General features: G+C 45.9%; 1 protein-coding gene across 15 annotated transcripts in view; it reads right to left on the bottom strand.

The window, feature by feature from the left end:
* The window catches only part of Tulp4 (tubby like protein 4), a 134,385-nt gene that overhangs the window by 19,616 nt on the left and 93,062 nt on the right, over nucleotides 1–21,707 (bottom strand). For all 15 annotated transcript variants that reach the window (XM_030250031.1, XM_030250033.1, XM_030250034.1 and 12 more), the window contains 5 exons: nucleotides 19,188–19,322; nucleotides 13,965–14,131; nucleotides 7,414–7,638; nucleotides 6,153–6,387; nucleotides 1,510–1,654 (listed from right to left, as the gene is read on the bottom strand). In XM_030250031.1, coding sequence (XP_030105891.1) covers nucleotides 1,510–1,654; nucleotides 6,153–6,387; nucleotides 7,414–7,638; nucleotides 13,965–14,131; nucleotides 19,188–19,322 — 907 coding nt within the window. The remainder of the gene's footprint in view (nucleotides 1–1,509; nucleotides 1,655–6,152; nucleotides 6,388–7,413; nucleotides 7,639–13,964; nucleotides 14,132–19,187; nucleotides 19,323–21,707) is intronic.

The following is a 21,707-nucleotide window of genomic DNA, read 5'->3' as shown; positions in this document are numbered from 1 at the left end:
ACACAGCCACACATTTATCTAGAATGGGTAAAACTCTTAAAGTCACCACAAAGCTGGAAATGAAAATGGAAACCTTCTATACTGTTGTAGAAATTTAATTTAGTATAGTCACCTGGTAATGCTCTTTGGTAGTTTCCACTAAAGTTTAAAATGTAATTAATCTATGACCATGTAACTCCTTTTATAAGACTATATGCAAGAGAAATGAGTGCAATATTTCCCAAAAGATTTGCACAAAAAAATTTATACTGGATTTATCCATCACAGTTCTAACTAGAGACTGCCCAATATCCATTGACTGGGAAAGCACATAACACACAGTGATATGCTTGTTATAATGAAATAATACCATAAAGTGTTTTAAAATAAAAAGGCAAACTACTGATATCTATGATATTGTGCTGAGAGAAAAAGCTAAATGAAGAATACCCAGATTCATTCAACAGTAAAAAAAAAAAAAAAAACCAAACCATACCTATAGGAACAAAGCCATACTGGATGCAAGAAGCACACGAAACCTTCTAGAATGATGGGCATGTCCATTATCTTGAAATGGCGACTCATCAGTCAACCTACTGCCCAATGAACCAGATATTTGAAAGATGGCCATCTGGGCACGTCTAGGGTGGTATGTAAGTCGCACCTTGATTTTGCATACTATCACAGAACTGTCAACAAGCAAGGGCTTTGATGAGGTTCTGTCTGTCCATTACTGCCCACAGAAAAGTCCTGTGGAGAGACAGTGCTCTCCTAGGTGGTGACACCAGACCTCTGTCTTCTTCAGATGGTATCTATCACAGGCACGGAGCTAGGCACTTTCGTCAAAACAATGACACATCTGCTGTGACACCTTCTTTCCTGTTCTTAAACTGGAAGGGACAACAAGAAAACTGGGAAGCAGTGGTGGCTCCAGGTCACGTGCCTTCACTGCTGACCCTAGTGACACCTTGAGGCCTTCATTTACCATCTACCCTGGAGGAGAAAGGCAGGCAGGCAGGCAGGCAGGCTGTAATTATTCCAGAAAGAATCTTCCAGAATGAGAAGTGAGAAAACAAAAGGGGAGTTGATTTTGCTGCTGTGTAATTGTGACCTTCCTCCAGGTTTATTTGGGTAGAAATGGTTCCAGAACTAAGCAGCAATCTGGACCCAAGAGGTTCAGCATCCTCATTACAGTCAGCTTGAACTGAATTCTGGATCTAGAACAATGCCATGCCATGTAGAGAGGTTCTAGAGCTAGAGGTTCAGAATCCTCATTACAGTCAGCTTGAACTGAAGTCTGGATCTAGAACAATGTTATGTCATGTAGAGAGGTTCTAGAGCTAGAGGCTCAGAACGCTCGTTACAGTCAGCTTGAACTGAAGTCTGGATCTAGAACAATGTTATGTCATGTAGAGAGGTTCTAGAGCTAGAGGCTCAGAACGCTCATTACAGTCAGCTTGAACTGAAGTCTGGACCTAGAACAATGCCATGCCATGTAGAGAGGGACAATGACGGGAAGCTTACTGTTACCTTGGGAGTTTGGGCGATTTGCTAGATCTGGAGATTTTGGGAGACTTCTTGGCAGCCCAATCATCACTCAGTTCGATATCACTGGAGTCTGAGCAGTTGCAGCTGTCAATCACAGTAGAAATTAAGCTGTTCCCATAGATCTCATCTGTAAGAAACCAATCGCAAGGTGTAAGCAACTGTTACTGCTATACAGCCTGACTTTATGGGCTTCCTTGTTAAGTTAGGGGTTAGAATATTAAGAAGTCCTTTTTCTTTTACATTTTTTATGCTCTTTTCTAAAAAGAAGTAGGCAATTTCTACTATTATTAAAATGGCTGATATTTTAGTGCTCTAGAAATATACAAAATTGTTCATGTCAAAAGTTGAAAACAAAAATTTTACTATCAAGTACGACACTCAGGTGACTACCTAGTCTTGTGTGAACGTTCAAGAAGACTGAAAAGCTAGCCTGAGGGTTCACCCACAGACTCCTCGCTCGGATCCTGCTTCTGGCTTTGGAAGGCCTAACCAGGCCTGCAGAATCTACCATCTTGCTGAGTCGGGTCTGTGCCACAGTCTCTGGGCAGTTCTGTCTAGAATAACAATTCTAGACTTGCCATGGGCTGCCTAAGGCCTAACAATCCCACCTGGACCTGAGATGTAATCCTGAGTTTCTTAAGCCATCCCTACAGTGAGCTACAGACTCCGTGGAAGCACCTCTGCATTCTCTGACCTCCTATACCCTGGGGTCCCTTGACCAGAGGTACAGCTGGGAGCAGCTTTGGGAGCTGGAACAACACTTCAATATGGAACCATACCCTGACCTCCAGGCTCATGATCATGGCCACCAGACTCAAACTGAAGGAGGAACAAGTTGAGGCTTGGTTCATCCAGAGATCCTCGGAGCAGGAGATGCGCCCTCCCTTGGCCAGGCTGCAGCAGTCTGCCCGAGATGATAACTCTTCTTCCCACAAAGCCCTCTGCTGCAGGCCACCAAGCTGGTGGAAGTACAGGCTCATCCCCATCAATCCCCCTGAGTCCTCGACCAGCTGTAAGCACAGTTGCTGACCCTCCTTCCCCATGGGCCACTCCAACATGTACCACAAAAGCTGCTTTCCCCAAATGCCCCTCCCTTTCAGACTCCTGGCTGCACTGAACTCAATAGTGGATGCATTCCAGAAACCTCAGAGTTAATGGTTGAATACCTGTGTGCCAGGACAGATGACACTGGACAGAAATGGTGTGGCAGAGGCTGAGTCTCCACCTAGGGCCTCCACTAGAACCTGCAGGGCCACACACGCATAGGTATGGATCTAATTCTTTTAATAGCCTCCCCTCTAAGGTAGCCTATGCTTCAGGCTAGCTATCAACAGAATGTGCAGCACAGTATCACACTGACTTCTTGCTTCCTATTTCCATGGCATGATTACAGACTAACATATACTGCCAGAACCACCACTTCCATTTCCCAAGACTGGGTAACACTGCTAGCTCCCCCACCCCACCCCACCCCCGTAACCTTGATCATTCATTTTGTGCCAATGAGTATTTTATTTTATTTTATTTTTGTTTTTTTTTTTGGTACTTCTGAGGCACCTCTTGAGGCTTTAGATTTGGAGTGGCTTACTGATAAAATGAAATTGTTGATGAATAATTAAAAAAAAAAAAAAACAGATTCCATCTGGTATAGTTGACCCCTGGCAAGCATTGAAAGGGAGACTCTGGGCAGTGAGAACTTTCAGTGGTAGATTTGGGTTGCTCTGTGTGTACTTCATAAGGAAGCCATTCCTAATAACTTTGCTAGTTGGACATCAGAAGAAAGATTAGAAGCCCAAAACAAAGGGTTAAAAAAGGGATAGTGGGGTTGGAGAGATGGCTCAGCAGTTAAGAGTACCGACTACTCTTCCACAGGTCCTGAGAGTTCAATTCCCAGCAATCACATGGTGGCTCACAACCATCTGTAATGGGATCTGATGCCCTCTTCTGGTGTGTCTGAAGACAGCTGCAGTGTACTCATACAAATAAAAATAAATCAATCTTAAAAAAAAAAAAAAAAAAAAAGCCAGGCAGTGGTGGCACACACATTCAACCCCAGCACTTGGGAGGCAGAGGTGGGCAGAATTCTGAGTTTGAGGCCAGCCTGGTCTATAGAGTGAGTTCCAGCACAGCCAGGGCTACACAGAGAAACCCTGTCTCGGAAAGAAAACAAAAACAAAAAAACAAAACCAAAAGTACAATGGACCAAGCACAGAACTGCAAGCAGACACCCCACACTCTCACACACCCGTTCTTTTTGCCACCTAATCCCCACAGTCCCGCCTCGTGCTTATTAACCCAGGATAGTCTTGAACTTGCTATACAGCTGAGGATGACTGCACTCCATGTCACATCATGCCTAGTTTACGGGAGAACTGAACTCAGGGTTTTGTGTGTGCTAAACACACACTACATAGACAAAGCTACATCTCCAGCCCCCACAATGATAATTCTGTCTGTCAAGATACTTGGAGAACATTCCCAGCAGTAAATCACAAAATTAAGTACATAAAATTCTCCCAATGAACCCAGGTCCCAAAACAGACCTCATTGGTTAACAAAAGGAGCGAGTCCAGGAACTCAAGAGTTGGCTAAACCTCTTAGGTGCTTTTCTTTGTACGGCTCCAAGGGCCATATGTTGAGAAATAATGCTGTGGAGTCTAGGAAGGGCTAATCAGCTTCTCATGCCGTGACAGTCCTGTCTTGTCAAGGTTACATGTCACCTCTGTCCTCTGAGTTACTTTGTATATACCACTGAGTTGCCAATTGTGACACAGCTTCTATTTCTGTCATGAGGTGTTTAAATGTGAGGAACGTTTCAAGAGCTTAAACTGCCCTGTGCTGCAGCAGGCTCATAAGGCTCACACACAATGAGTGGGCGCTGACCTGGTGTTTGCAGGTTCACTTTACTTTATAAAAAATTTAAGATGAAAGACGTCATTTCCCGCAGGGCGCGGTGGCGCACGCCTTTAATCCCAGCACTCAGGAGGCAGAGGCAGGTGGATTTCTGAGTTTGAGGCCAGCCTGGTCTACAAAGTGAGTTCCAGGACAGCCAGGGCTACACAGAGAAACCCTGTCTCAGAAAACAAAACAAAACAAAACAAAAAAACAAACAAAAAAACCAACAAAACCCCAAACCCTCATTTCGCAAAGATGTGTTAGCAACTAAGCAGCCTGTATTTGGTGTGAGCTGGCAAGTACGAACATTCAGGAAAAGCAGGCAGATAAACCTGGCCTTGGGAAGGCATGGCCCCTCTGCAGAGAGAGGCCAGGCACATGGGGAGATCAGCAAGCCCTTCACCCAGGAGATCCTAGTATCAGTCTTGACCTGGGTTTTCAGAGCTGTGCCTGGACAAGGTTCCTGGGGGAGCAAGGTCCAGTGAGGAGCATGCAATCTCTGGGGGAACTGCACTCTGAAGCCATTTCCTGCAACTTCCCGTTGTCCTTTCCCTCCTGACTGCATGACCTCAATTCTTCTTCTTCTTCTTGCTCCCTCTACCCTTGGTACTACTAGCTGATCACGTGCATCAAAAATCAAGAAAGATGACAAATAGTCACGGTTTACAGCTGAGGCTTATTGCTTTTAACTTTATATGGGAACATGTGGTGGTGGAGAACCCTGCCATGGTTGCTGTGGTAACGTCTAAGACACGGTGCAGTAAAATACTGGCATCAGCAAGTGAGGCTGAGGGCAAACACAGCCACTGCTTTAAGAACTGAGAAGACCTTGGTCACACATGCTATGACAGCTTCAGGGACACAGCAAAGGACAAAGACCAGTCTGAAGGGTGAGCTGACACTAGGAAGTTAAGAGTATTAACTAATGAAACAAACCCACTATGAACAATGTTGTCTCAAGGTCTAGTGCGACAAAGATGACCAGTTTCTCCCTCCAGAGCAAGCAGGCTCCTGACAAGGATGACTGCAGTGTGTTAAGTAGGACACTATGATAGGTGATGGACACCAAGGCCAATGTTGTGCCTTCCACTGTGGCAGGGGTCACATGAAGGTTGCAGAATGTATAAGCTGCAGGTGCTCATAGGTACATGTACGTTCGGCTGGCAACTAACGGATACACAAACCTCAGTCAGGATCCTGCAGAGAGGCACCTTTAATATATCTGAACACTGACGCTTCATGTCACGTCGGAACCATAATGGGTCTGTAAGAAACTTTCACTAGAACGAACTGAAAAACCAAATAGTGGATTAGCAGGGCAGAGGCAAGAGTCCAAGACTGAAAGTCTGAGCTCTGTCACTCTCCTGGAAAGGCAGGGACTGTTTTCTTCTTCCCTCAGTACTGCCTCCAGGTACTCACTGAGTACTTACTCAGTGACTGTGAGAGGGCTGCACTCAGGGCCAAAAGGCTATACTAGTAGCTTCCCCTGCGGTGGGAGCTGATGTTTCCTCAACCTGACATGCAGGGAGTGCTCTGAAATCCTCCCAGCAAGGGCGTTTGGAAAACTGCTCACTTAGGTGGGAGCCAGGGAAGGGAGGAACGTCAACAGTGTGCCACATTAACCAGCATCAAACAGTCTCAGAAACTGGTATTCTCTGCGCATGATTTTAAGGGTGATATTTCACAACCACACAAGAACGGAGTCTCAGTCCCTACAGCAAAGGACCTACCTGATTTGCTGTCTGTCCGAGGGTCCATAATGACAAACTCTGGCCGCAGTTTGCTGATGCGCCTCCCCTTGAGAATGGGCACGAGCCCTCCCAGGTACTCCAAGTAGAGTGTGTAGCAGGGCCCGCCGACCTCTGGGTCATCCTCTGTGCGCTTCATGGTGCAGTGCAGCCGTTCATTGCCCGCTGAGGGGTAGCTGACAAAGTCTCGCATGTTGTTGGGGTCTGGAATCGGGGGCTAGAGGCAGGACACAGGTAGAAAAAGCAGATCTGGGATCCCAGAAAGAAAAAGAGCAGGCACAGAGCAGACTGGCTTCTGTCACAGATGCTCTGGCAGAGAATAGGCTAGGTAGAGGTCACCTGTGTGCTGCAGAAGATTACTCAAGGCTGTGGAGGTGGAGGCTTTTAAACAGCAATTGGGGGTCCCGCTTTGGACAATGAACTGCAACCGGTGACAGTTCTGACACCTACTTTTTCTGAGATTTCACACAAGAGTTGAAAACTCCTAGCATATTATCAATACTGTATGGCAGCTTAGAAAGAAAGACCCATCAGACTCAACACTAAGGAGCAAAGTGACCAAGTAGTCAGTCTAGAGCTGTAGGAGAGAAAAGGTCCTAAATGGACAGGACCTAAGGTCAACAGAAGCCCATATGAGTGGCGAGTGGCTGATCTATTTCACATATTGTCACTTGACAGGCATTTTATTCAGGATGACAGTCTGCATAAAAGATGGCTGGGAACTGCACTATGTAGGAGTCACACTCAGTACAGTGAAGAGGAGAGCAAGCCTGAGGACTGGTCTGGATCGAATCCTGATTAGTCTCCTAACTAGCTTCAGAACAAGTTATTTCCCTCACATAAACGTCTTTCCTGCTTTCTCAAGAGGAAACAATGATGGAGTCTGCGGAAGCCAAGACTAAGCAAAATGTCTTCATAAAGCACTTGTTGTACTGTTAGTACTATGTATTTAAACAGTTTGCCTTTTTGACCATCAGGTTGACACAATAATCAAGCTGGCCATGAGAAGGGAAGCCCCCACATCGAGCAAAGCTCACACGGACGGACACTAGCGGGAATGCCAGGCAGGCTGCAGAGACAGGAGAACATACGGGTTTCTGTAAGTCCATGCAGCCATCCTCAGGCACTCTAATGGAGAAATGGGAAGTCTCTGCATTACCTCTGGTACCCTCCCCAACTCTCCTGTTTCTTGTGGTAGGAAGGCTAGGAAGGGAGAACAGGGAGATCGGAAGGGGAAGACTACCTTAATAGTGGGAATGAAGGCAGTGGAGAGGTAGGAACAGAGACGAGGGGGCAAGGTCAGCTTGTTAACATCCTTGTCTTCTCGAAGAGTGCTGGCGATGGCCTGTTGGCACAACAGCTGGAGACTGGACACTCGGTGTTCCACACGAACCACATACAGGGCTGGTCCTGAAGCCATAAGCAGCCTAGAGTCCCGATGGCCCCAACAGATAGAGATGATAGGGCGCTATCAAAGAAAGAAGGCACATGGGGCGTGGGGCACACAGTTAAACTCATCTTAGAAAAATAAAGTCAGTTGCCAGTTTCGAAACCATTAGTATTCCAAAGCATAGTAGAGTCTGAAATGGTCCCTGAGGTGCACGCATCAATTCTTCTTACTACAGGGCTGGCCATCTAGATCCTCAAATTACCCAGGGTTGGTGCCCATGAGTTAGGAGGTGATAAAGAGGTAGACCATGTGACCTTTTCCCGTTCTTCCATGAGACAATACTTCAGGGTCAAATTAACACTGGATATGGGGCTCCGAGTCAAGAAACTGGGGGACTAACCCCCAGCTCGAAGCCTCCTAACTTTTCTTATGAGCTGAGCAGGAGCGTTATGAAGATTACAGGAGAAGGTGGCACTATGGTGCTTCTGGGACCCCAGGGGTAAAGCCACCACTGTTCTCAAAGCAATGGGCCAGGAATGGCAAGTAGACTTCTCTTTGGAAAAGGGAAAGCTGGAGAAGCAGAGTTCCTAAGGAAGAGTCTAGGATTGAGGATCTTTGAAAACACAAGCTGCAGTCCAAATGTGTGTACGTTAGAAACTTCTTCTACTGAAATAAATCTCAAACTCAAAAGTGTTATCTAAGAGAGAGTATTATATAAGCCGAGCAAGGAGGGCTGAGATAATGGGCTGAGATGGAGAAATGGTGAGCTCTGTTCACACTGATCAGACACATTGAGTCCTAATTTAATGAGGTTTCCAGGGCTGCAGAGATTACAAGTGGAGATGTCAGATCATTTATATGAATGACAGTAACAGAATTTTCATACCACTTTAGTGACAAACACTGAGATAAAAGGAACACAGAAAGACAGTTCCTTAACATAGTCCCTAGCGTCAGCTAATCCTGGTTTCCACTTCAAAAAGCAAAAGCAAGGCTGAAGATAATTTATCTTGTATTTCTGTCCATGAGGCTGGGCCATAGCTCCCCCACCAAGGAAGATCATGCATTCATTAGATACGGGTCCAGGAACTTAGGTCTGAGGGATCCTAGAACATTTTAAGCTGGGCTTCTACAATGAAATGATTCCACAAAGGGTAGACAGACCACTGAAAGAGGGACCTGTTAACTCACAGCAAGTCATACCCATTGCTAACAACACAGCACTGTACATGCGCGTGTACATGCATGTGTGTGTGCGTGTATGTGTATGACCATTAAACTCTGACGCTACATATTAGGACAGCGATTCCAGTAGCACCAAACTTACACATTTGTTTGTTGGAGGCCCTGGGACTCCCACTGTGGCAGCACACTATAAGTGAGCTAACTCCCCAGCCCTTAAGCTTGGTTTGAAAGATACCTGTTTATGCTTTACCTTTGCAGCCTGTCCCCCACAGACATTCCTATCAGTGCTCAAGTCCTCAGCTTGTACAGCCTGACACACTGGAGCTGGCTGCTTTCCTGAAATGTTCTGTGCCTTTTTGAGTGATGAATGGACCTGCCAGGCCAGCAGTGCAGGGCTGGGCTGCAGAAGGCAGACTCCTGCCCCTTCCCTCTAGCTCTGCTTTCCAAGGAACTATTTCTGAATAACAGTTAGTTATACATCAGATATCCTAGCCTTTTATTTACACCAAGAATTTATACTACCAATCCAGACTTTCAACTAAACGCAAGCTTCAGTAGCCACCCATTTAACAAAATAAGCACATCTTCCTAACCGGTTCCATCCTGCTGTCACAGTAAGTAACCACACACATTATCTTACAGTCCTCTCAACTGTCACACAGGCACTCCTGTCCAAGTTAACAACTGAGGAGAGTGGAGTCAAGAGGGCTAGGTAACTTGGGCCAAGCTAATAAACAGGGAGAACCACAACTCTTGGCCCAAGCTAGGAAATGGTGCTTATCTTATTACAAGTGGCCACCTCTCCTAAGTACTGGTATCCTGATACAACAGCATCTTAAGAATGTGTACTGTCTCACTCAGAAAATCAACTACATGCCATTCAGTAAGTAACGAACCCCATTCTCTCTGTAGTCCATTTGAGTAAAGGCTATTTTACTGAACAACAACAAAAACATGTTTATAGAAAAAGCTAAAAGAACAGGCAGGACAAACAGGTTTCATAGACAGTACTGGCCAATGAATGGCAGGAAAGAATCCATGGGTTGGGGGTAACAAACAAGGATGTACCACCACCAAGTCTGAATAGATGGACGGCAGGAGAGGCAGGGCCGCAGTGCACCTGCAGTTCAGGCTGGGCAGCGTGGGGAGTCAACATCAAGGAAAAGGAGACACTGAAGTACTGCATACTAGAGGCCTTATGAACTACAAGAGCTCAGAGAGAAGCAGGTCATAATCTTTTGGGCAGATTTAAAACAGAGTGTTATCATATTAGTGTTAGGGATAAATTTCTTTGAACTGAGAAAGCAAAGCAAGACATTCTATACCCGGGCAATGGAATGCCAATGGGACATGTACTCTAAGACACAATCATGAGGTATGTCTCAGTCCTGAGCTTAGAAAGTCTGAAACTCCCCATCCTCTCCTATTTGCTGGCTATGGACACATTTGAGTGTGTCCTCAGACGCTGGAAAATTAACCCTCCAAGTTTTACGATGTGACTGTTATTTGAACATAAGACCTTTGAGAGGTAAATTGGGATTAGAATGGATCATGGCGTGAGGCTCCTTGAAGGCACAAGTGGTGTTATATGAGGGAAGGGACTGCGGCTGGCATGCTTGCTCTGTCTTGTATGTGCTGCCCTCCCTCTGCCTGCTGTGATGGTGATCAGACAGCCTTCAGCAGAAGCTACACTGACCTTCCTAACTGCTCCTGACTCCGGGAGGTGAGGAGACAGCACCCAGCATCTGCTTTATCGTCATGTTCCAGCGTCCTTCTGCATGGATTCCTCTCAGTTCACCACCCCGCAAGTGCTGCTGCATCCCCCCTCACCCTGCTTCCCAGGTTACCTGGGACTCACACGGAAGCTGTCCTTCCTTTCCCTCCTGTGCTCACAGCTCCTGCTGCAATCTCCTTCCTGTGCATGTCCTCCAGGATCCCTGTGCTGTCACCAAGCCCACTCCTCACCTTGCTCTTGTTCAGTGTGTTTATCATTATTTCTCCCTCTTCTTCTTTTTCTCCTCCCTTCCCCACCCCCCAGGTTTTGGTTGTTTATAAGTATCTACTTCTGTGTTTCACGTTATGTCCTGCTCCTTATTTTCTTTGTAAACCTTGCCAGATTACACAGCTAAAGTTCAGATATTTTACTCTACTTCAGAAAATATCTTCTTGTTATTTAGTTGTTACAGCAATGCCTCCAGCACCTACGGCAGTGGTTCTCAACCTATGGGTTGTGATCCCTTTAGGGTCATACATCAGATTATCAGGTATTTACAATACATAACAGTACTAACATTACAATTATGAAATAGCAGTGAAATAATTTATGGCTGGGTGCGGGTCACCACAACATTAGGAATTGTATCAAAGGGCATCAATAGGACAGCTGAGAGCCATGCTGTCTTAGAACAGCACTGAACATACAGATGACTCCTGAAACCCTGGAAGACTGGAAACTCTTTTACAGTATAGCTTCCATGTTATGATGAGACCACGCAACCTAAAAACTCCCAAATCCAGTTCCGCCATGTCTACATTCACCTGCTATCCTGTTGGCTGACATGGGTCCCTTAAACAGTTCCTGATGGCACTCTATTGTCTCTGCACCGCGGCTGCTGACTTAGCGCTGCCCTGCACTCTAAGCACAGGCTCCTCTTTCTTCCTTTGCCTTTCCCACTTTCACTTCACAGTCCAGCTTCACGGTAACCACAGTCTCTGTGCAGGTGATGAGGAGTCTCTACCTCTAACCTACTCTCTTGTCGGATTCTAGTTCCACTTCCTAATTACCTACACACACACCCACACACACGCATGCACACGCGCACGCACGCACGCACACACACACACACACGCATGCACACGCGCACGCACGCACACACACACACACGCACACACGCACACACACACACGCATGCACACACGCACGCACACACACACACACACACACACACACGCGCACACACACACGCACGCACACGCACACACACACACGCATGCACACGCGCACGCACGCACACACACACACATACACGCACACACACACACACACGCACACACACACACACACACACGGCTGAACCTCTACTCCAAAGTCAGTAAAATACTCACTGAGACTGGAGGAGAGATTGACTTGATTCCTGAGTGCAGTCCTGACATTCAGAGAACCTCAGCCCTCAGGTGGTTCCTTCCATGTTAGTGTGTAGCACTAACGGACAGGAAGTGTGCCTAACAGAAGAACTGGTCCATTCACATCTCTCTGATGCTCTGCACCTTTACAAACAGCCATGAAAAATGTAAGGGTGTCTTCGATTGCACAAAGAATTTCTGAATGAGGTTGAGAGAGGGGACTGCCAGGCATAAGATTCCCATAAAAAGCAAGTACTCCTTTTATCCATGTTACCACAGCATCTAGAAAGCTATTCTAACTCAAAATCTAGAGCATGTATCTGTAATATTTATGTACTTTCCTTTAACTGGCTTCTCAGGTTTTGGTGGGAGGCACTAATATTGTCTTCTTGCTTACTTCTTTTTTTTTTCTTTTTTTTTTTTGGTTTTTCGAGACAGGGTTTTTCTGTGTAGTCCCTGGAACTCAACTCACTCTGTAGACCAGGCTGGGCTTGAACTCAGAAATCCACCTGCCTCTGCTTTCCAAGTGCTAGGATTAAAGGCATGTGCCACCAACACCCGGCTTGTTTACTTCTTATAAAATGGTCCTTAAACAAAATAGCTTGATTTCAAATGAGCAAATTTCTTGAGAGCCATCTCTAACAACACACAAATCAGCAGTGAGATGTTCTCAGTACATTGTCAATCAACCGAGATAAGAACCACAATGAAGGCACACCATACCCACTATGATAGCTACTGCCCATGGCCAAACCATAAAAGCACAACGTCCAGAAGACACATATGAAGACAGAGAAACTGTGAGTTAGAAAGGTGGGAGGGTTTTGTTTAAGCAAGCAGCAGCAATGGAAAGTGGTAGGTCAGCCGAAAAATTAAAAACTATCACATGACCAAGAAGTGAATCTCTGGGTACATAGCCAAAAGAACTTAAAGAAGGGTTGAGATATTTGTGCACCCAAGTTCATAGCAGCATTATTTATAGTAGTTAGCCAGGTATGGAAGAATTTGCACTTTAACATGAGCACTTGGGAAACAGGGATGAGAGATCTCTGTGATTTCAAGAACAGCATAGTCTACATTATCAAGTTTTAGGCCACCCTAGGCTACAAAGAGAACCCTTCCCCACCACCTCTCTCTTTTTTAAAAGATTTATTTATCATATGTAAGTACACTATTGCTGTCTCCAGACACACCAGAAGAGGACATCAGATCTCATTACGGATCGTTGTGAGCCACCATGTGGTTGTGGGATTTGAACTCAGGACCTTTGAAAGAGCAGTCAGTGCTCTTAACCTCTGAGCCATCTCTCCATCCCCAACCCTGTCTCAAATAAAACAAAGGAAGAGCCAAAGATAGAAGGAACTCAAGTGTCCATGGTGTATAAGTAGGCAAACAAAGTGTATTATACTTACTAAGAATATCTACTTGGCCATAAAAAGGCAGGCAAGTTCACCCTTAACACTGTAACCCAGATGACCATTGTGCTCAGTCAAACAAGCTACATGCTCTCTGATTCTATTTCCCAGGGCACAGAGTGTGATTCACAGAAACAGAGGACTCTGTGCTGCACAGATCTGGGACTTCCATTTGTCTCCACCAGGACAAAGAAAATGACTGCCAGACCCTTGTGGAAAAGGCTCTGGAGCAAACCGCAGCCTTGGCTTATGGTGTTTGTTTCTGACAAGCCTTTCCCTCCTGCTCTGTGTTTTAGCGTGCAGTCTAATACTGCCCTCTGAGATCTACTCTAAAGTGCTTCTCAATTCTGTTTCTTCTTTTCTCTTGTTAACTTCATTTTTGTCATAGGAAGAAATTCTCCCTTACAAACAGCTGTGTGAAGACCCAGAATTCATCATCTGGGCTTTTCCTGAAGCAGATTCCTATACTAACTCTGCTCGTTTGATTTCAAAATGGAATCGAGCATTTTGGTTAGAAAGTAAAAGCTCCTCTCTTCCCTGGTTCCCTGGTTTGCAGGCCAAGAATCAGCTGGGGAGATGAACATAAAGCTTGCCAAAGCTAGTTACCGTAAGAATAACTAAGTCGTTATTATTTACCAAAGCCAGAGCATAGCAACCCACTGCATTTTCAAGTGTTCTTACCTGTACAAGTGTATCCAGAGTGAAAATGTGCTCTCCTCTAACATTGTAGAACTTGACCATGGCACTCTTCAGAAGAGGACCATTGGGCAGTTCGCTGAGCTGTGCCTGCTGCTCCATCCCAGCAACTGCCAGTAAGTCTCCCTGCGTACACCACTGGGCCACCACCTCTGCAACCACACAAAAGGGTTGGTTAGCACGAGGACACAGCCCTCCTCAAAAGCCACATCGTTCTGTCTTCAGTAGCTTAAAACACAACTCCTAAACAAAGCCAACAGAGGCTCTTCAGTCTTTCTTTCCTGAGGGTATACTTTGTACAAGATAATAATACTCTTCTAAAAACAGGAATTTATTTGGGTAGCGACTGCTGTTCCTTTGGAACATAACTAATTCTGGGTGAAAATAATTTCTAAGAAAACCTACAAGGTAAAGCCAGGTATGGCAGCATGTGCCTGTAAGTCTAGGTACTTGGTAGGTGAAGGCAAAAGGGTCACAGTTAAGGCCAGCCTGGGTTATGTAGCAAGATCTAAAACTTAAGGCATATATAGAGATATAGACATATAAATATATAGGCTAGAAATAAGCAAATGCTGGAATGCTGAATCTGTACCTCCAGTATCATCATTCCCACAATAAAATTGTGAACTACTAAGTAAGGTAAGACCTATAGCTGAGTCATGTTCTATCAGGGCTTTCTCTCCTACTGTGTTCTCCTTCATGCCCATATGGGACTAAAAGTTTATTTATAAATTCCCCAATTAAAAAATAGATTGTGGTAAACCCCAATTAGAAGTTGATATTTGGGGACCAATGGCATAAAATTGAGGCCCTGGATGCATGTGTGCACAGGAGAGCTCTGACTTTTTGCTGGACACTGATGATGTGAAATAGAGAAAGAACAAAGGCATTCCTGCTGAGTGCCAGGTAGCATGAGTGGAGAAATCTTCTCACTAGAAATGAGATGCCTACCTACAAATGCTAGTGAATGCTCTGTCTTATTCTAGTATAAGCAACTACTTGTCTCCTGTTGATAAAAAGGATAGATAGATAAGATAGATGATAGTCAGACACCTATTAGTACTAGTAAGATGCACAGGCTCTTGTGCTTCTCTCAATGCCTTCAAACTACCATCTGGTTACACAGATCTCTGAAATACAGATCTATTTTGTAGAGAGGTTGGACTAAATCACTGAAGGTGCTCTGATCACAGCCACACAGATCAGAACCCAGGGCTAGAATTCAGTGTCCACCCTGAATCACAGGTCGCACGTGATCAAACTCCATGAGATGGGAAGACTCTGCTGCTGCAGCTGGAGCACTCTGTAGTGCCTGAGTTCTTCACCTGCTGGAGAAGCCAGAGAGCACTCCCTGAGGCAAGGCAGTCAGTCTCCTGCTCCTTTCTCATTAAGTCAGAACAGAGCAGAAACCAGGAAATAGCTCCAGAGCTTCAGACATAGAACAGAAAAGGCTGCAAGCACCTGAAATCATGCAACTACCAATAAACAGTATTTCTCATATGAATTAAAATCAAACTACAAAACAAAAAAAAATTTGTTTGTTTGTTTGTTTGTTTTTTGAGACAGGGTTTCTCTGCATAGCCCTGGCTGTCCTGGAACTCAGTCGAAAACAAAATTTTTTAAAAAATCAAATAACTATCCTGGTTACCAAGATTTCCAATACAAAAGGAGAGGGAACCGGAGGACATATCTACAGTGTGCTCTGCATACCTGATGCCAGATCGTGTGTGTCTAGAAAAAAGCCTGTCACGACTGTGAGACTGAAATGACCTGCTCTGGACGACAGCATTCTGCACACAAAGAAACTAGAGAAAAGTCAGAGTGAAGCAGCGACCAGCTGAGCCCCAGCACTCCTGAGACGGAAGGGAGCCGGCAACCCTCCCAAGGCCCTCATCGAGCCCACCTTGCTGAGTGGGTGGCTGAGTGACTGTACCACACTTCCTTCTTTCCTTCTTTTAAGATTCTGAAATTTTTGACAAAAGTGGATTTAGAAACTAGCAGGCCTCTGCAGCACTGGCCTGGATGCACAATGCCTTCAGAATTCTCCGAGCCACGGCAAGCAGATGCCGAGATCTCCAAGGGTCTCTGCGTTAGAGGTGACAGTGAGTCTAAGTCCTTATGAACAAAGCCCCAGGGATGTCGTTCATGCAGGTGCGGAGACATACTGAGAGCTGTCATCTGCCAAAGTGAAGTGCTCGTCAAAAGGATAGGCTCCTTATGAACACGGTCCTCCTTGTTCTGGCAAGGACAGAACTTGGAGCATCAGCACCGAGGGGTACAGCGGAAATCACTGGCTTCTCTGAGGTTAGCAGGGCTCAGCTGTGCTGAACACAGTGCACTCCATTACCTCTTGAGCCCTGACAACTAACAAAAAACTACCTGGAATTTTCCACTGTAACCAAGGTACTAAGTTCTCTACAGGGACAGAGTTCCTAGGACGGAAATTTGAAACAGTCATAAACTAATGGGGAAACAAGAATAAAAGCAAGTATTCTTTCGGGTGCTAGAAACCTAGGTGTGATTGGGGCATACTTCTTTTAGGGTTTTAAAAAATAAATTATGCTTGAGTCACTTTTAAAAATGATTTCCAATGTTTCTTTCCAAGATTCTTAGTAATAATGTTCTTAAATCTCTGGAGATACTATTTGGAATATAGTGTAGAGACAGCCATTGCATGCCGTGTGCTCTTGCTGCAGCTCCTGACATGCAGAGTCCAGCAGCTCATGGCATCTAGGCGGCCTGCTCTCACGCTTTGCCCACTTCTCTTAGTGATTTCAGGCCTGCACATTTGAGCCCTTTAGGAATTTTATGCAAAGAAAAAAAGCAGATTTATACTATTCTCCTTGTCCTGGTCATCTTTAACTGTCCACTTGACAAAGCTCACTCATCTGACCAGAGAATTTCACCTGAGGGATGGGCCTACTGGAATGCTTGTGGGCATTATCTTGACTACTACTTAATGTGGAAAGGCCCAGCCTGTTGTGGAAGGTACTATTCCCTGGGCACGTGGTCGAGACAACAAAAGCATTCCTCCAACTTTCCTGTTTCAAGTGCTGCTTGAATTCCTGAGCTGACTGCCCTCTGTGACTGACTGTGGAAATGCAATACAAATAACTCTTACCTCCCGAGGTGCTTTTGGTAAGTGTTTAACACATCAACAGAAGGAAAACTAGAATATTTCATAAGACAATCACATGGACCTTTAAAAGGAGGTAGCGAAGACTCAGCAGGAAAGAGATGGTACCATAAACACTGTAACACCATTTGGGAATTAGAGGTTACCACAGTCCTCTGCCCTTAGTTTTCTATGGTAAACAGCTGCTTTTTTATTAACCAAAAGATATATGTATGTCTGTGTGTACATGTATGTACATATACATGTGGATGGGAAGTGATTGAAAGGGGTCAGATACACAACTTAGTAATTGCAAGATGGTAAAATCAGGAAAAGTGTTTTTTATTTAAAGAAAGTTTTTGTTGTTTGGTTTTCTTTTCCTTTTTAAAGGCTGGGGAGATAGCCCACACTGTCAAGTGTTTTATTGTAAACATCAGGACCTGAATTGAGTCCCTAGAACTTAAGTAATTGCCAGATGTGGTGGTACATGCTTGTGATGTACTGCTAGAGAGGTGGCAGAGCCAGATGAGTGCCCAGCTCACCAGCCCACCAGCCTAGTCTGACTGCGGAGCATTCGGGCCATGAGTAAGCAACCCAGGCTCACAGAAAAGAGCTACTATCTCAGAGGACGCCGCCTGAGGGCATTCTCTGGCCTCCATACATACTCAAGGACAGCGTCAGGACTGAAAGATGGAGGCTGCTACACGAGGAAGGTGGCAACACAGCTACACACCCATCCAAAACCTGCACGATTCCCACAGACCTCACTGAAATGAAGAAAGGTGCAATTCTGAGCCTGGAAAGACGGCTCAGTCACTGAAAGTGCTGGTGCTGGGGTAGGGGTGGGGTAGGGGTGGGGTGGCGTTTGAACGTGCTGGGAAGCGGGCAGGGGACTGAAGCATATCTTTGTTTCCTGACACACGTGGGATGCAATGTGAGGGTCTTTGGAATCCACCTATACCACCTAGAAAGGCGCTGCCACTGCTTGCATCAGAGAACACCCGAGTTCATGACTCAGGCATTTTTTCTAAGTAAAAGGAAAAAGCGGGGAGGGGCGGATAGCACACCAAAACCCCATCTCCTGCTCCTTGTGAGCTAAGCAGAAGTTTGAGATAAATTATTTAGTCAAGGGGAGCTTATAGACTAACTAACTCCTCACAAGTGAAGTTCTAAAACAGCAGAACAAGGTAACTATGAACGAGTACAATTTGCTTAAACCCACGCCTTAGTCTGAGAACAGACTTGTAAGTAAGTGTGTGGGCATGCAGATAGGTGCCATATACTGCTGCCAAGTGTGACGTGCAGACATGACGCGTCACATGCCTGTGGTTCCTAGAGAGCCTAGAGAAGCAGCAGCTGCTGCATGGCAGTGACTCTGCATGACGGCCAGCTGAGACAGTAAGGCTGCACAGCAGTCCTGTCTGTATCCCCAGTTGGATGACAGCAAGCCCAGTAATATCAGGACCAGAACCAGCCCAGGCTTAGAATTTAAATTTTTTTCTACTCTGCCTGAGTGAATCCTGAAGAGGCAAGATTGTTGTTTAGCAAAAAAGTCTACCAAGGCCACTCTGCCTCTAGGAACCTTGAAGTACACAGCCAGAAGAGCCCCAGTGATTTTCCTCGGGGGGAAACATTTCCTCACAGCAGCGTAGCAGCACTCATCATTGCCCTGCATGGATATGACAGTCTGGAACCTCCAAAGGTCTTTCAAGGAACTCCACTGCACAATGATCAACTCCTTATAAGCTTGCCAAGACTCTTAAGGGCTTCTGGGTAAAGGACAACATGGTGCCATCTGCTGCCACTTGGATAAAGTGACAGTCGGATGTAAATGTAGTCACCAGCAGGCAGGCCATCCTTGCCAGAATGGAGAAAGGAGCGGGTCAGGACTCAGCTTGGGTATCAGGAATCCCTGCGCTCCATGAGGGCAGCCATAGACTTGAGCTGAGCAGAGTGCTCTCTGTCACACACTCCACTAAGCCCCAAAAGGCCATCACACAGGAGAACCCGGCAGCTACATGGGAAGGCACCAGCTTGCAAGGCAGGTGTGCACAGCTGCCACCTGTGGGGTTCGGGAATGGCATATTTTGTACCTTTCAGCCCTGAACGGATGACAGTGGGAGACAAGTCGTCATAGTTGTTCATTAAGCTGATGTCTCCGGAGGTGAAGCTGACGGTGAGCAGCGGCTTGGTGTTCTGCACAGGGATGGGGTAAGCCGCGGGCCCATCTGTGGAAACACAAGGGCCCAGTGAATAGCTGCCAAGGAGCACAACCTGGCCCATGTCTAAGGCTGTGCTGGTTGACACCTCACTTAGTACTTTTCTATTGCCACGACAGAACACCACGACTCAGGTAACTTACAAAAGGAAACAGTTAATGTGGGGCTCCCAGGTGCAGCAGGTTAGCAGGCAGGCATGGCGGTGAAACAGCAGCTGAGAGCTTGGATCCTTGTGTGTAAGTAAGAGGCAGATAACTGGGAATGGAGTGGGCTTTTCAAAACATCAAATTCCATACCCAGTGACACACCTTCTCCAAGGCCACACCTCTTAGTCCTTCCCAAACAGTCTATCACCTGGGGACCCAGTCAGTACTCAAACATGTGTGCCTACGGAGGCCATGCTCATTCAGAGCACCACAGTGCCCTAAAAATTATCTAGTAATATAGCTCACTCTGGCCTGGAATGGAGCAAGTGAGGGGAGCACTGCAGCACTCAGGGTCGGTCAGTCGGTCGGTCGGTCTATCTGTCTGTCTGTCTCTCTCTCTCTCTCTCTCTCTCTCTCTCTCTCTCTCTCTCGCGCGCGCACACACACACACACACACACACACACACACACACACACACACACACACACACAGAGTAGGGCACTAGTGTGAGGAGCTGAGATGAGAAATAGGACATAAGATAGGCATCCCCAGAGGCAACTGAGGGTGATAATGTGAGTTTATTAACATACATTATGTGTTTCTTCTGATACGAAGTGTAAATTATTTAAATGTTGCGTAACAGTAAGAAAGGTAGGGAAAGATATTAAAGTGTTTTCTTAATTGTGGACCAATGCACAGAGCAAAAAGCTTCACTCAAAGTTAGAGACAAAATAAGTAGTCATAGCATCCAGTATTAGACCCTGAAGTTTTTACCACAGGAGCCACCAAATTTACAGAGAGGGTAGAGCCAAGATGGGACTCATAAAGTCCTTTACCATGTGTGGAGTACATGGCCAGCCTTAGGAAACTCTGCTTGGGAGTTCCAGGAGTGCTCTTGTGTAACAGGTCATGAACTGGCTCACCCACACAATACTTGAAAAAGAAAAAAATCAGGCTACAGAGATGCCTCAGTGGTTAAGACGCAGTCACTGCTCTTCCAGAGGACCTGGGTTTAATTCCCAGTACCTACATGGTGGCTCACACCCATTCTTGTACCTCTATCCCAGGGATCTGATGCTCTCTTCTGGGTCTGCAGGTGCCACATGCGTGAGGTGTACAGTCGCAGATTCGGGCAAAGCACCCATACATATGAAATAAATGAATCACATTATTTTTAAGTAAAAGTTTCTCTGCACCCCTGGATGGCTAGAGCTCTTCAGAAGACTCTGTAGGTATCGCAGTGGCACTGAAGTCATGTTCAGCAGGTGGTTAGGGTGGTCTAACAGACATGTAACCCAAGACAGCAACCCCTCCTTCACTCTACACCAGTGCATCACACCACCTGTGCACCCCACCCCCGCTACATCTATGTTTGCATATTGCTATACGCAAATGTGTGCTCCCCTGAGAGCCCCCCACTGCTTCTGAGAAGCTGCCCCATGGTTTGAGAAGTGTAAGTTATACACTCCCACTTCAGGTCAAAGTGAGGACTGGTTCTGTAACCTTGACGCTTTGCACACTATTTCCTCCTCTTATAAAATAAGAACGAGTGAAACCTGCGTCCTACACAGGGTTTCCACTTGAAGACAAGCTAGTCGCATTTCATAGAAACTGACTTCATTAGCATGAGGCTGCAGAAATATGACCAACACTTTATCACAACTGTGTCCATCAGAAGAAGGACAGTTGCTTCCTCAATGGATTTGTAGGTGCTGAACACTCTCCTCCTAAGACTCACAGATCCCGACCCCTCCTGAAAACCTATTTTGAACATGGGAAAAATCCTGAGGAATCAGTTATGTCTCTGTGACAGGAAGGAGGAGACATGTGCCACCCAGACACTGATGACACTGGGCCAGCCTTTCACAGGACAGCATGCACCATCGTGACAGGACTGATGAGAAGCCATGAAATGCGTGGGTGTGGCCTANAGCCTGTGGGTGTGGGACAGCCATTTATGCGAGGACCACACCTTTCTAGCATTTTATAATGCGTTTTTTTTCTTCAAGGAAAAAACAAATACAGATATGAGATATTGGGGACTAGCCAATCCTGATGCTGGCAGAGGCCTGCCGGCGCATCAAAGGCTGCCTTTGGTCTCCTTCACATCTGACAAAATATACTACCACCAAAGGTGGAGGAGGCACGAGTCTCAAGTATCTAACACCAACTAACACCAATAAGGCTTACAGAGGGGCACTGCCTCTTCGTAATTGAGAAGGGACAGAGCACAAACAGGGACATGGA

Source organism: Mus musculus, chromosome 17 (genome assembly GCF_000001635.26).
Source record: "Mus musculus strain C57BL/6J chromosome 17, GRCm38.p6 C57BL/6J".
NCBI classification, from domain to species: Eukaryota; Metazoa; Chordata; class Mammalia; order Rodentia; family Muridae; genus Mus; species Mus musculus.
Note: the sequence above shows the minus strand (reverse complement) of the source record. Positions and strands in the feature narration are given on the sequence as shown.